The sequence below is a fragment of the Passer montanus genome, unplaced genomic scaffold (assembly GCF_014805655.1).
Source record: "Passer montanus isolate IOZ18808 unplaced genomic scaffold, ASM1480565v1 scaffold19, whole genome shotgun sequence".
In the NCBI taxonomy this organism is placed as follows: Eukaryota; Metazoa; Chordata; class Aves; order Passeriformes; family Passeridae; genus Passer; species Passer montanus.
In genome coordinates, this window is record NW_024366480.1 from 7195339 (window position 1) to 7208979 (window position 13641).

General features: G+C 37.1%; 1 protein-coding gene across 3 annotated transcripts in view; it reads right to left on the minus strand.

The window, feature by feature from the left end:
• Positions 1 to 258: 258 nt before the first annotated feature.
• The window catches only part of RSPO2 (R-spondin 2), a 118992-nt gene continuing 105609 nt past the window's right edge, over positions 259 to 13641 (minus strand). For all 3 annotated transcript variants that reach the window (XM_039706367.1, XM_039706366.1, XM_039706365.1), the window contains one exon: positions 259 to 2376. In XM_039706367.1, coding sequence (XP_039562301.1) covers positions 2267 to 2376 — 110 coding nt within the window. In that variant the 3' untranslated portion in view covers positions 259 to 2266. The remainder of the gene's footprint in view (positions 2377 to 13641) is intronic.

Genomic DNA, 13641 nt, shown 5'->3' on the forward strand with positions numbered 1-13641 from the left:
ACTTAGGCATAATTTTTTTTTTTCATTCTACACTGCCAAGAAAGCTCTTGGTGTGGAGGTGACTGGGACAGGAGAAATCAATGTATATCTAATGATCAGGGTCTTTTCAAACAAAACAGCTGTAAGGAAAACACATTTTTTACTCCAGTGGAAGAAAATTTGCATTTCCCCACCTTCTGCAATTTTTCTACATGTATGAAATTCCAAAAGAATATGCTATTTGAATTAAAAAGGACCAAAAATATTTTACTCAGGAGCTTGTGACACATTTTATTGTATTTTGTAGCATTCTTTCCATGACGCGCCTAATACAATATTTGTAACCACTACTGAAGGGCTTGTATGAGGGCATTAAATGAACTTACAGCCAAATTTGATAACCAATAAGCAGACAGCTACAGTTTTCATTGTTTGTTTTTGGTTTTTTTAAGTGAGCATTTTATGTCCAAAATAGCATCCCAGGATTAGAGCATTCATACTGTCTGTAACATTATTATGTTCTAGGTAAATATGAACATACAGTGAAAACTTCACAGCTGAGTGGAAGTCCACAAGCAGTTTGATGGAACATTCATATGTGTCTAACATATGTACATTTTGGTAGTAACACTTGTCATAGCTAAATGCAGATATATTTGTGCTTACAGATGCTTTATTTCCCTCATTTATTTGAAAACCATACAACCCATAAAACTAAAGCTGGAATTTGTGGGATTTTTCTCAAGTGTATGTCAAAAAGGGGTTTGTGGAGGTCTGGGGTCTGTTTCGCTGCTTCATTTTTTTTTTTTTTGTGTAGGTCATATGGAAGTTTGAGGTCTAAATGGGAAATAATTTCTCTTAAGTGACAAGCATTTTAGTGTAGGCTTTCCCTGTCAGGTATCCAAAAATCACCTTGAATGCTACCTCAATAATGCTAGATTACCAAATTACATATCCTGTGCCATTTTAATGTCCTACACAGAAAATTGTCTCTACCTCTCCCCCCAAAAAAAATATCCCAAAGCAAACAACAGCTGCAGAATAAATTTGTTAAGCATCTACAAATATTCAGCAATACTGGGGAATTGGTGTTTTCTATACTTTTGAATAGTTGACCTTACATGACCTTTATTTTGTTTCTCTCTTATTCAGGGAGAAAAATTATTTGTTTTCTTATCTGACTGCATCAGGACTAACTGAAATGAAACACTGCATTACAATGGGAAAAAGAAAAAACAACAAAAAACCCAAAACTACACATAGAGTCTTAGATACCAAGAACTTTACAAGTAATTTCTCTCCTGACACTCAAAACTTCTATCACCATCGTGCCTCATCTTAAAAAAACATTAATCTTCTTTTTCTGAGACAAAATACATGGGAGCTGAGACAGAAGTACTGAATAGCAGAAAGAATTTGTAGATTCCTAGTCTGGCAAGTATACTTCAGAGCTGACACTCCATTGTGAGGGTCAGTGCAAGGTAGTTCTGCAAATGAGTGTGCTTTGCAGATGAGAAAAAAAAATCCAGTTTGTAACTATTGAGGAACATGAGAAGATAGTTAAAACATAGCAAAAAGTAAACATTTACTGGATTATTTAAAGTACATTACTAGAACCAACAGGACATACCTTTAAACATGTATAAAGTATTATACATAAAAATGCATAGATGTACAGTAAATATGTTCATTTATATGTAGACAGAGTAATATGTACACACAGAGTCTGTTGTGCTTGGGTGAGTCTGAGCAGTGAATCCTGCAGCACGTTGTCTGAAAGCAGTTTTATTACACAACTGTGTCGACGTAGCAGGGGTGAGAACAATGTACATTAACACTAAGTAGGTAAGTCGTATCCATTTACTCTTGAAATGTACAAATATAGGAAACAAAGGCCATAAGTCCAATTGTACCTACACCTCCAAGACTTCCTTTTCCCCCTATTTATTTAAATATGCACAAGTCCACCTACTGGTGCTGTGTAGGTTTCTTTCCTTGACAACATGTTGACCAGGCACTCAGAACAATATCACTGATGCACTTCAGGACCACTTCCACTGATCCAGCTCAGTGCACTCCCGACCTTGAAGTCTTCAGGTCAAAAACGAAAGGAAAAAATAAAATAAAAATATATATAAATAAAGCAAACAAGCTTGTGGGCTTTATTTTCACAAGTTATTTGCCACCAATACTGTCAAAGCAGCCGAATTGTAGTGCATCCATGGGCAGGAGCATATAGCAGCTTTTGTGCACTTTGCAAAAAAATACATTAAGGAAAATCAAGTCTTTACTGGCTTGCTTTATCTGTTGCTAAAAAGATGCTGTGCTGCTTCTGAGCCCTTTCCATCAAATTCTTTTTCTTCTTTTTTTTGTCCTTCGTTTTTGCTGGCCTTCTCCCTAAAAAAAAAAAAAAGAAAAACAGATAATAGTAATGAGTCAAGTAAAGAATCCCAAAAAACCAATAAAAATAACTCAGTGGTACAGAAATTATCAATAGGGACTGTAATGGTAATGCTGGCTAAAGAGCTTCAATCACCAGTGAAAACAGAAGTTTTCAGTGTGTTACAAAAGGAAGCAGGATCCCTGACTGTCATCACTTGTCCACAGGCACAATTTTTCTGGTATGAGTAACCATGTTGATGCAGGTTTCATTTTTGGCAGGGTAAGTTACACAAGCAACGTTATGCAAGTGCCCAAGGCCCAGAGCCAAATGAGAATGCAGGCTCCTTACCCACTGGAAGCTGGATATACGCCTTAGACCCTTGTGTAAATTTGCTTGAGTGAGTAATCCTATTTAAGTCATGTCCAATACATGTGTGATTTCAATGAGAAATTTGGCATTACAGCCCAAGAACTCGGTTGGATGCCATCCTACCTGCTTTGGCAGAGACAGTACCAGAACTGTTGATATTGCTTATAAGTACATTGTGCCTAATTCTCACAGCATATAACTGTGCAGAAACAAAAATTTAAATACATGCTTCTACTATTGAAAGTTCACTGAAAAATAAAATTGGGAACTCACCATCAATTCAGGAAAAAAAGTTTACAAGCTTTTTGAATGAGAAAGTTTTTCCTGTTTAGCTCTAATAATAAATCAGTGCCCTTTGGTTATCTCAGAGAAGATAGCATGGACAGAAAAAATGTCAGATACGAAGGCCCTCATTGAGCAGTGCATTACCTTTTAAGTATATGCTTAAATCCTATCAAGTCTAGTAGGATTTAAGGAGACGACCAAATGTTGTCGGATGTGAGAATGGTCTGGATTTTCTTGGCAGTATCATATACTAAAATATGTGATCAATGGTAAAAAAATAAGGTTATTAAACTCTAGAAGCACCAACTTGATAAACTTTCAGGAGCACTTAATGAACTTAAGAAGACAGTAAAAAGAAATTCAACTAGCAGATTACATAAAAATGTGAAAATGTATTTTTCATCTACATTGTCAGTACATTATTTAATGTTGCCAGGGAAAATTGTTTGCCAGTCTGGTTTTGTCTTATTTCCATATTGTTTCTTAATTTAAAAGGCCCAAACCAGTGCAAAGAGTTTTCCTCTATTTGATAATAATACTGAATAAATCTGATTATAAAATTATCAAAATTTATGATTCATTAAAAATATGTACATACTTCAGGTTACACGTTTGTAATACACTTTCTAGGCTACTGTTCTCTAGGAATTATTGGATTACTTGTCTATAAAATAGGACAGGACATTAAGCTAACAAGCACATGAGTTCAGTCCACATTAAAAATCATAAGGGTCCTTGGAGTTTACTTCTGCTTCTCATTAAAGTCTGGCATTAAAGTTACTATGGCATTTTGCCATTTTTAAATCTAGTTAATCCTACACAATAAATCCTCAGCCCAACCAAGCATCAATCAAAGCAGCTCTTAAGTTAAAACTCTTTAGTAACAGTGTATCTAATGACGAGGCACGCCTAATGAGGTCAGAGGGAAGGAACACTTGACACAAAGTGGCATTACAATAAGGTGGTTTGAATTACAGATATTTCAAGATAATCTTTTTTATGGAATTCTACTGATTGGTACATTTTAAGGCATCAGAATTTGCATGAATGTATGGTTCAACACTGTAGTCTAACTTGCACTTCCAATATGTTAAATTTTTTTTATCCAAATCTTTGAAATGCTTATTAAGGAAGAGTAGATGAGAGGAAATAATATGAGAAAAGTGACCAATTCTGCTCGTCAATTGATTCTGACAAGACCAGCAGAATCAACAGGAGCTTTACTGGAAATTTCCTACACAGTTTGCTCAGTGATCTTACCTTCTGGGGTTTTTCACTAGAGACCAGTCAGTAAAACATAAACTTCAGTCAGTGTCTCATCTAGTTTCTGTATGACCTCCTCCAGAGAACTAGATTAATTGCTTACTATAAGTTTAAGGTAGTGAAAGATCCTATTCTTTTTCCTCTAAAAAACTGTGAGTTGAGCTGATAAAATAACACACATCAGAGTTGGTATCTCTGTCTAAGCCTTAGGAAGTAGCTCCTGCAACACAAACATCAAAACAAATTGCCAGCACACTGCCCATATTATATCCTTAAAACAGAAATTAATGGGACTTGAGCTCAATGATTTGATGTCACTGAGCAACAAGCACAATGCAATGTTTCTGCTGCTCTGCAGCAATTCTCTCCCTCCCTGCTTTTTTATTCCAAGGGACACCAAAGGCAAATTTACTTCCACCTGTGCTGTGGAATAGCTACCCATGCAGAGGCAGAATCCCTGAGCCACTGATAAATGATAGTTTGTTCTTCTGTTAGGAGCTCTTTGGCTGATCACTATATCTCAAATTGCCCTGTTGTACAGATTAAATTTCATTATTTTCAGGACAATATTAAACCACAGAGAGAAAATCCAGATAATTTGGTGATGCTAAGAGTCCCAAATGCCAAATGTCATTTTTTGCCCATATTATATCCTTAAAACAGAAATGAATGGGACTTGAGCTCAATGATTTGATGATTTGATGTCACTGTGCAACAAGCACAATGCAATGTTTCTGCTGCTCTGCAGCAATTCTCTCCCTCCCTGCTTTTTTATTCCAAGGGACACCAAAGGCAAATTTACTTCCACCTGTGCTGTGGAATAGCTACCCATGCAGAGGCAGAATCCCTGAGCCACTGATAAATGATAGTTTGTTCTTCTGTTAGGAGCTCTTTGGCTGATCACTATATCTCAAATTGCCCTGTTGTACAGATTAAATTTCATTATTTTCAGGACAATATTAAACCACAGAGAGAAAATCCAGATAATTTGGTGATGCTAAGAGTCCCAAATGCCAAATGTCATTTTAACCACACCGAATATAAAAGGTTCTCATACTGTTAGTAGAATGTAACAGAGATTAGAGATTAGCAAGAAAAAACTGATTATGAAGACTAGAGTTCAAACAAAGTTTGCTGCTAAAGTCCCCATGCATAACAAATTTTATTAAATGCAGATTTCAATTACAGTGTTTATTTTATCGGCAGAAGCACAGTGAACAGAAGTATCTCCTGAAGTTCTTGCTGCAGATATCTTTTGAACAACATGATGTTTCTCCTCTGAAAGGCTCTGTGAGCCAAACTATCCCATTTCCCTGACTGCAGGGCAGTGGGACGAGGACAGCCAATGGAGGAGACTGTCCCCTGGGGCCAGGATGGAGCAGCCACCTCTGCTCTGTGTCATGGGTCAGGTTGTGTGCAGGTTGTGTGCACAACCTTCCCCACACCTTGCCACGCTCACTTCCTGAGCAAAAGCCCTGACCCCAAGTTCATCTCTCCACAGGAAGCAGCAGGGCTCTGCAATGCTTGTCTCTGTCATGCAGTTGAAAAGGAGTGGAATTTTTTAGCAGCACTGTATTACAGTCCAGAACCTGCTGTGGCACAAAAAAGGTAATTCCCAACTGAAGAAAGTGAGGAAAGTGAACGAAAGGACTCTGCCTCTTTAGAAGGGTTTTATCACCATCAAAACCAGGCCAAAATGTTATTGTACAGAATAGAAAGTGACAAACAGGAGAATTGGAGAGGGATTTTTTACAAGGAAGGGCATGTGGCGATAGGGCAGGAAAAAATAGCTTTAAACTGAAGGAAGGTTGGTTAAGATTAGATATCAGGCAGGAATTTTTTACTGTGAGGGTAGTGAGGCATTATTCTTTACTGTGAGGCATTGGAACAGGTTCCCTAGAGAAGTTGTGCCTGCCCCACCTCTGGAGGTGTTCAAGGCCAAGGATGGATGAGGCTTTGAGCGACCCAGTCTAGTGGAAGGTGTCCCTGCCCATGGCAGGGGGTTTAGACGACCTTAAGGTCCAACCCAAACCATTTTATGGTTATATGAATATCTGAGATATTAAGTCAAATTACCACAAAAACCTCTCCTGATGAGAAGCAGTATCCAAGCAAGCAAACAATTCATTGCACCTGCCTAGAATCCACAGTCAGCACTGATCTTTTAAGTGACATTACATCCTTTCTAGAGGAAGGATGCTCATCTGTTTGTCATCTGGCAGATAGCAATGCACCTTGCTTCTGCTTTCTGAATTATAGATCTCCAGGCTTCATCTTCAGTCTTTGTTTTATGACTGCTGTCATTTTTTTAAGACTATGATGCTAGCAGAAAGGGGAGCAAATACAAATAATTCATTCAAAGAGCATGCTATCTGAGCATTGTTCAGATATACAGCATACTGTATTCTTATATTTTTTTTTAAATTGTGTTTTCTCTTGCGTACTAACTAGCTAACTATCTTTTTGTTGGAAAGCATTTTTTATCTCTGACTGTCTAAAACAGGCTCCTCAGTTTCTTTTATCAAAGTCAGCTCTGAACACGATTTACATAATTTCTTTAATTCACAAATTAAACAAGTCATATGTATACACTGAAATGCATAAGGCCCAAGAAATATGTGAAATGTAGCTGAATTCAGTGTTCAGCTACCTACCAAAAAAGAAGCCTTAAAAGGCCAATCTATGATTCTATATCTCATATTTCTGCACAGGTTATTTCTGTAGAAGCAATACTGGTAAAGCCATTAATTTAAACTCTTTATTCCAATTTTTAAAAATTCAGTTTTTCTATTTGCTTTATAAATTAGCAATGAGTAAGTCTTTATCTTTTAAGTAACTTATCCCAATGGGTGGTGTCTTTACAGTGTTACTCATTGAACTTTTGTTCCGACCACTTAGTTATGCAAGGTACCTGGGCTACTAATATGCTATGCAATGAAATATAATCATTTCTAACCATGTATTTTAGCTAACCATGTATTTTAATGGCAACATATAGGTAATGGTCCAATAACTTATAGGTTATAATGCAATTATAAAACATTATTTATGCTTATATACCCAGCAATTGTCTTTACACCAAAGAGTAACAGCTACAAAAAAAACCAAAAACAACCGATCTTGTTGGGGTTTTTGGGGTTTTTTTTGGTTTTGTTTTTTTTTATGTTGCTTTTGTACCGCTTTTGTACCATTTTTGTACCATTTTTTGTACCATTTTTTGTACCATTTTGTCCTACAACTGATGCACTTGTGCTCAGTTTTCTGGTTTGTCTCATATACCCCAAGCTGAAAGGTGCTTGGAAATACTGCCACCTGGCCAACTGGGAATGCACATATTACCTGGTTCAGAAGAAGCCCTTATCACCTCCTGACAGCTGCAAAGGCAGCTTCCTCCAGACAGAATTTGGGCAGCAGATTCCTAACACCCAGGGCAGTCCTGGCCTTCCAGAGTTAAAAGACAGAAAATGTATTCACAGGGACTCCCAGCCACATTTCTTGATATTCTTAACTCAGCCAGACAGCACCAGTTCAGTGTCTGAACTGTCCTTCATCTGGTTTGTAAACACGGCTGCACGTACTGCTGTCCTAAGGAATCCTGTCCATTGGGAGTTTCAGCAGAGAAAGTATAGTATACAGCCACATGAGGGCAGCAAATTTAAAGCATTTAATAAAAGGGAAGAACAAAATAACCATCTGCAGTTTTATCTCACAGTGTAATTTCAGCAATCTTACCTATAAATAAATCATCATATTAGAGCTACCAGAATGCTTAATACTCCCTTCCTTATTTAAAACATTTTTCTCTTCTATTGATGATTACTGAATGATGGAATTTACATGTGTGGGCTTTTTTCCCTTCTGGATTTTCATGCACAGAACTTTCACTACTAGTAGCAAGGCACAGGGGAATCCTAAGATAAGAGCAGACCCTGCTAAATACACCTTTTAGTCTTTCCTCCCCTTTCACTTGTCCTTTAAGGAGCTAAATGCTGCAAGTTTGTGCATGATGCTCTTACAGAGTTCTACCACAGACCTCTTGTGTGACAGCATTTCAACCATGTGGAAAGCTAGAAAAGTTATTATCAAGACATATCACTGAAGGATATAGGGAACTAATAACAGCAGTGGAAAGATGATAGATACTCAATGATTTACCAGTCAACGAGATCAACTCAAGAGAAAGATGGCAGGTCATGGAATCATAGAATATAATCATTAAGGTTGGAAAAGTCATCTAAGATCATCAAGTCCAACTATCAATAAAGCACCACCACCATATTTGCCACTAAACCATGTCACAAGTCACAGAATCACAGAACCTTTAGGTTGGAAAAGACCTCTAAGATTGAGTACAATCAATCACCAGCTTGCCAACTAGACAATGGCACTAAGTGCCATGTCCAGTCTTTCCCTGAACACTTCCAGGAATGGTGACTCCACCACATCCCTGGTTTAACAACCCCTTCTATGAATAAATTCTTTCTGGTTCAGCCTGAACCTCCCCTGGCACAGCTTGAGGCAATGTCTCCTAATCCCATCTCTTGCTGCCAGGGAGAAGAGCCCAACCTCTACATGGCTCCAGCCCCCTTCCAGGTAGTTGCAGAGTGATAAGGTCTCCCCTGATCCTCCCCTGCTCCAGGGGAAACCCTCCCAGCTGCCTCAGCCATTCCTCAAATCAGCTTCTGGGGAAGCCCCTCTGGCAGAACACGGGTCATGCACAGACCCACAAATGCCTCATCACTTAGTTTGCATTTGCACCACACATCAAGCTGCACATAAACACTGACTGCAAAAATCCAAAAACCAAGCAAACAAATAATTCAGTCCAGAAATTATTCCCAGAAATAATTTATTTCCCAGGGCTTTCAGTTAAAAATTCTGGATACTGAAACTGCCAGAGAAATGTACAAATTGTTAAGAAATCTTATAAACACACACTCAATGGAAAAAGAAATTCTTCACTGCTACAGAATCATCCTCTTCCTAAAGCATGATTTACAAACCAACACTAACAAGTGGCCCCAAAAAAGGGGATGTACAGAGCTTTAATAACTTTGCAAATCACAACCCATGGGCATCTCTACCAATCTCACCTGCTACTGAATTCATGACAGTTTTTCTAAACTAGTTTGCAGTTGTGGATTATTTTTTAATGCCATAACATTTAGGCTGAAATTGTCTGTGCTCAATATGTGCTTTAGGAGGAATATGATTTGGAGGAAATCAGCCAAAGAAAAATATCTTTTTGGACAAGGAGTGAAAGACATATGGTCCTGGATGGTGACACAGAAAAAGAAATAAGGTTGAGGAGATGCAACAGAAAGGGTCAAGTGTCAGAAACCACTTCCTCATTTTCCTGGGTGAATTTCTGATGTCATTTGACAAAGTCTTGTGAACCTGTATTTGCCTCTGAAGACAGCAGAAGGAATGGAATGATCATACAGAGTACATCAGCTGCCCATAATACCATTTCAAATCCCCAAAGGCCAGAAAGGTGGGTTAATAAACATTTGCAAAGCATTGAAACATGGTAACAATGATCATCACAAAACGTAAGAAATTCTTTTCTCATTCTTTCCTCATTTGCAAGGGTTAAATAATGTTCAGCAAATGAGGTCTTAGAGCAGTTACTGAATAAGAATACAAAAAACCCATACCATAATTATAGACATCATCAAAACAGATAAAAATAAGAAGCAAATGAAGACACTTCTTCAGCTTTGCAATTCCCGAGTTTGCAAGCTTACTGGTCTTCTTTTATTCTTTTTGGTGTAATATTGGTAGCTAATGGTATAAATATATATTCCCAGCATAATGAAATTATTAATAGACTAAGAAGTGGAATTTACTTATGCAAACACAGCATTTGATGTTTTGCATGCATTCTTGTCTATTTGGTGTCATCTTTCCTAAAGAAATCAGAAAAATTTCTTTCTTGAGTAAACCTTCCAATTTCTACAGAAACCATTACAAAAGCACTCAGTGCAAAACTGATCTGAGTGATACCTCACTCAGTTCCTGACACCCAGAATCCTGATAGTTTATTTTCAACTTAATAATGTCACAACTTTAGGTAAATGATTATATCTATCCCAATCAGCACTTCGTGTTGTATATACTTGATGTTTGCATACATTAGACATCAGCTACTGAGATGAAAGCTAATTTAAAGGATTCAAAGACTAATTCTTCAACTAAAAGAAATATCAAAATATCTCAAGTGCCTGCATCTAAATCCTGCTAGGTTTTTGTTTTGACATTTCCATTAAGAAATTAAAGGTATTACTATTTATGACAAGAATAAGCAAAGTGAGGTATTCTTTTTGTCCCAAACTACTCATCTGTTTTTCGTCTGGCCTGAATACAAACTAACTAAGCAATACTATATAATCTGATGTTCTTTCCTTCTGGACAATATGGTGTAATCAGACATTGCCATGTTATAAAGAAATACTGATTCCTACACAAAGAACGAATTCACATGTCACAGCCTATTGAAAGTTCAGTATTTTTTCCCGCAACTTTAGGGCAAATTAACTGGGAAAAGAGTAATCTTACACAGCTGAAATGCAATACAGTGCAGTTTTCCAGCACATACAGTAGATGGCAGTGAGATTGAACTGAAAACTGGCTTGCACTCCCAACATTTCCAGGAATATTATTTTTTATTTGTAGAAGTACATATTCATGAAAGAATATGGAAAGTGAAAGACTAAAAATTCACAAACAGAGAAGAAAGTAAGAGTAAGCACTCTCGGGGTAGAGGAAAACCAGTAAACTCAAGGGAACATGGAAACTCTATAAAACTCTCATAGAAGACCTCATGTTTAACTGAATACACAGACGCTGAAATGTTGGGTGTCCTCTCAGTCACAGTTCCATGAAAACAGGCGAGTTTCCACTGCAACCAAAATGTTTGTCTAATGTAAATTTAGCTCAGAATTCAAACAATATGAATATCAGTTGCATGCAGGGAACTCACTATTCTTATCTTAATCAACACCATGTCAGATCAGACACTTTGCAAGCAGAGCCAAGCAAAATATTTACAATGGAAGGTTTGGGCTTATTTATTTTCCCTCCTTTTACAGAGAAATATAAAGCAAATTTCAAAATAATAATTTAAAAATGTATACACTGTCAAGAGTATGCATACACATATAAATACATTCTAACTCTACAGGCAACATTCATAGATAAAAACTAATTGGCTTGAACTTCTCTAGGTTTGACTGGATACTAATCCGACTTTAAACTCCTTCTGCTTACTATTTCAAAATACATTCTTTATTTTTCTTCCTGTTTCCAAGTGAATTTAATTAATTTTATTTTTATCTCATCATATTTGGAAAAAAAAGGAATTTTATTGAAGCAACATTTATTTTTGGCACCCTCAAGGTTTAATTTCATACTGGAAATTGCATTTTATTAAATTAAGCGTTTCTTACAGAGAGGAAGGTTATACTGAGAAGCTAATTTTTTTTTAGAGATATATTTTCTTCCGTGGAATACTATTTAGTTAAGGAGAGTTAGTCGTTTTTAAATTCCCTTCAAGGATTCAGGTCAAGAACTGAGGAATAAATTTGTTTCAGGATGTTTTTATTTTATTTTATTTTATTCCTTTTTTATAACTGAAACAGCTCAGAAATTATTTTTATTATCCCTCATGCCCCTCCTTAATTATTGCACAGTAAATCTTATAGATGTTCAGGAAGAGGCTAAATTAAACATCTGACAACAAATTAAAGTACAGCCCAGCAGGATGACTCCTTCTGAATAATAACTGAAAGTGAATGTGAATGCATTATTTCTAATATGGTGTAAAATTGTTGCCTCATTCTTCCCATGTAGTGAGGAGTGTACCAGGTGAGCTGTGCACCTGCATTGCTCCCTGGCACTCACTGGATTTATGTTGTGAGGGTGCTCAGGATGTTCCAATGCCTGCCTGAATTTGGTTAGGCAGACTCAGTTTATCCGTAACTTCACTTTCCCTTCTGCACACACATTTGATCAGACCAGAGATCCAAATTTAGCTTTGAGGACTTCCCTTTACCTGTACATCCCACACAGTACGGCCACAGACTTCTCCCTAGTAATGCTGGGCCTGCATTACTAAATTCTACAGTGCTAGAGAACATCTCCAGACCCTACCTCCATGGGCTGAACTTTGATCTGGGTCAGCCCTGTCCTTCCCAGAGAGGCAGAGCAGGCAGGGCTGCTCCTGCAGGCATCACCCTGGCTCGGGAGCTCTGAGCCAATCCATATGGATGTGCCCCCAGTGCAGTGCCAGGTAAGAGCCCAGCAACTCCAGTGAACTCCTGTAGAGATGGTGACTGTCCTCGAGCTGCGGCCAGGCAGGAGCCACAGAATGAGATCCCTAAGTGTGTTACAGTAGCTTTCTTGCTGCCTTCATGAGAAGCACTTTCCCAGTACTATGAGGCCCTAATAATTCATACCTCCGTAGCTTTTCAAAATCTGTAGATTAAATAATAAATACGTAGGCAAATTAGATAATATTTGTCCCTTTTAGAATGCCTACACATTACATTAATGTGATTGAAAGCATGTTTTCTTGCTTAAATCTTAAGATGATTCAGTGATTACAAATGAGAATTGGGGTCAAGAGAACCTTTACTGTGATTTCTTACATAAACATGAGAAATGAAACACTAATTTCATATGTTGCTGAGGCTACTAACTTGTACAAGAAATTTGTCCAATCTAAATCCAAAGACAAAAGGAGATAGAGGTTTCAATACTTTAGTAATTGTTCCAGCAGTTAATCATTCCACCACCAGAATTTCTGTCCAATTCCTAACTTGAATTTTATTATGCAGGTATTATTTTTTATCATTCCTTTCTGTCCTAGATCAGACTGTAGATAAATGTTTATTCATCATCTGAGAAGTTAAACATGTGGCAGATTTTGTACACCTTTCTTTAAAATTTATTTTGTAGTCCTCATGGAATTCTTTTTTACTTGTACTTGCAGTTTCCAACTGAACTATTCTTCCAATATCTTCTATAAAATACAGGTCTCAGTCTGGATGTCAGAATTCTGAAACTGATTCATTTTTCTTCTTCCTTATTACCAAAGTTATAAAGAAAGGAATTGCATTTGGAATTTTTTCCATTTATTGTAGTGGACTCCAATGATTTCTTTTGAGAAACACTGTTTTTTGGATGCCATTCCTCATCCCGCAGCTATGTTTTTCTACTTCTATAACTGTGATTCTCAGAGTTAAATAACTTCATATTTAACTATATGAAAAGTAATTGTGATTGCTTTACAAAATAACCTACATTTTTCTTTGGGTCTACCCTATAGTATAGTTTACCATTATCCTCAGATTATTTCTTTT